This window comes from Oratosquilla oratoria, chromosome 28 (assembly GCF_046742065.1).
Source record: "Oratosquilla oratoria isolate Oo_2021 chromosome 28, ASM4674206v1, whole genome shotgun sequence".
Classification (NCBI taxonomy): Eukaryota; Metazoa; Arthropoda; class Malacostraca; order Stomatopoda; family Squillidae; genus Oratosquilla; species Oratosquilla oratoria.
The window spans coordinates 37,957,827-37,960,230 of NC_134804.1; the positions used below are offsets into that span (position 1 = coordinate 37,957,827).

The window sequence follows — 2,404 nt, forward strand, 5'->3', positions numbered from 1 at the left end:
TGTGTGTGTGTGTGTGTGTGTGTGTGTGTGTGTGTGTGTGTGTGTGTGTGTGTGTGTGTGTGTGTGTGTGTGTGTGTGTGTGTGTGTGTGTGTGTGTGTGCATTATATATATATGTATATATATATATATATATATATACATATATATATATATGTATTATATATATATATATATATATATATATATATATATATATATATATATATATATATATATATATATATATATATATATATATATCCATGCTTATTTATAAACAATTACATGCGTTACTCCTACCCTATGCACAGTACTGAGTGTGGGGTTCTGTACTCTCCAGCAAACGCTGTCATGGCGACGATGGTGATGACGACGACGACGATGACGATGACGACATCCAGCATGAGTAGCAGGTGGATGTGGCTGACGACGCTAATGCTGCACGTGACCTGGTCCGGACTCATCTTGGCGCCGCTGCAAGCGACGGTCGCCGCGGCATCCCCGCTCGCCGTGAGTCCCTCGTCCTTCTCCCGGATGTCCCCACTCTTTAAAATGCCCCACCTGAGCTCCACGTTCCTACAGGCGATGCCACACCCCCGTCACCCCCACTCTTCCTCCTCCATCGACGAGAAACCTTCCTACACACCCCCTCTGCTGATTGTAGACACTGTCGAAAACGACGACAGCGCCGGCAGCGTGGAGGTAGGAGAGGATGCCGTCGGTGGCGGCTCTAATGGGATGTATGACCCTCTTGACGATCTTTACTTCACCCAGCTCATGGATGACATGTCCCGTCAACTCAAGAATTCACGACACCACCGCTCCAACCTCCGACAGAAGAGGTTCTCCTATGAGGAGGAGGAAGCTCCTCGAACTCGCCCCTCGTACGCCCAGGACGTCGTTGTTACAAAGAGGGCCCTTGGCCTCCTGATGTCCCTCAAGTTCAGGAACCCGGAGCTCAGGCCGCACCTCGCCCTCCTGCGTCCATTTCCGAAGGAGTCCTCCCTCTGGGAGGTAGAGGGCGGTGGTGGCGGCAGGGAAGAAGGCGTGCAGGAACTGGTGGGAGATTCCAAGCGGCATCGACCTCACGGTCTCCTGCGGTGGGGCAGATAACTCGCCAGCCATCACCACTACGACCACGCGCGCGAACTGAATGGATACCGACGGGGCGGGGCGGTGGTGGTGGCTCGACCCGTCAGGGAGTGACTAACCTCGTGGTGATTCTCGGGTGGCGGCGGCGGCGGCTGCTGATGCTGTTTCGGTGACAAGACCGCGGCTCCGGTGAGACACGGCATCGTGACGTGGACAGCCTTCATGGGTTTCGTGCTCTCGAGTTGAGACTCCGACTGTTCATCAATACCGGTCATCTTTTCCTCCTTCTCCTCCTCCTCCTCTTCTTCCTCCTACTCCTCCTCAGCATTAATGTCCCCCATGCACTCCTCCGGACACCCAGATTCGATCCGTGATCTACCTATTGGAACAACTCAAATGTATCTTCCGTCAATGAGCATTTCGATGTACATTTCTATACATCGGTTCCCTTGGAATCAGAGTCAGAACAACGACAACAACGAGAGTGGTTTGTCACGGGCAGGTCAGGCTCGTTCGGAGGCCTGCCTGCCTGCCTGCCTACTAACCTACCTGCCTGCTAACCTGCCTACCTGCCTGCCCCCAGTCAGTCACAGAAGAGACTCAGGCCACAAAACGACGAGGACAGCAGCAGTGGCAGGTCGCGAGGAGGAGCTTTTTCGTACCAACACCACCACCAACAACAACCACCCCATAAGCCATCCAATGTCCTTCCCTCGATGCACTTTCTAGATTTTGTCGTGACAACCTCCTGCTGTTTGTAACTGGTGACAATAAAGGTAAAATGAACCAATGTACTCTGGAATAGGAGAACTATGTTGATGGTCATGGAATGAATCGAGCTTGCTAGGGCAAGGTGAGGTCATATTAGGTAAGTTAGGGTAGGTTGGGTAATGCTAGAGTAGGTTAGGTTACATTAGATTAGTAATATTGGATTATTTGGTTAGGCTTGATCACAAATACTGGTAATATATTGAGAATAATATTTACGAAGACACTAGAATGTTTATATCCCTTCATCTTCTTTCAGTATCCTTCATACAAGAGTAAAAGCCTAAAAGCTTGCGGTTGCAACAAAGACCTGGCTGGCACATGCAGCCTCAAGGGGCGGCGCTGGCAGCAGGAGGAGATGGAGGAGGAGGAGGAAGCTGCCTCCGTCCGGGGAAGGGAAAAAACACTAAGGAGATGATCGGTCGGTCGGTCGGCCATGGACGCTAGGTCTTTTCATCTTCTTCTTTTTCTTCTTCTTCTTGTCTTCTTCTTTTCTCTTCTTCTTCTTCTTCTTCTTCTTCTTCTTCTTCTTCTTCTTCTTCTTCTTCTTCTTCTTCTTCTTGA

The 2,404-nt window shown here is 50.1% G+C and overlaps 1 protein-coding gene across 1 annotated transcript in view; it reads left to right on the forward strand.

Annotated features, from left to right (window-relative positions):
• The window catches only part of LOC143040170 (uncharacterized), a 13,816-nt gene extending 12,723 nt beyond the window's left edge, over positions 1-1,093 (forward strand). The window contains exon 2 of the mRNA XM_076210837.1: positions 321-1,093. Coding sequence (XP_076066952.1) covers positions 332-1,093 — 762 coding nt within the window. The 5' untranslated portion in view covers positions 321-331. The remainder of the gene's footprint in view (positions 1-320) is intronic.
• Positions 1,094-2,404: the final 1,311 nt, after the last annotated feature.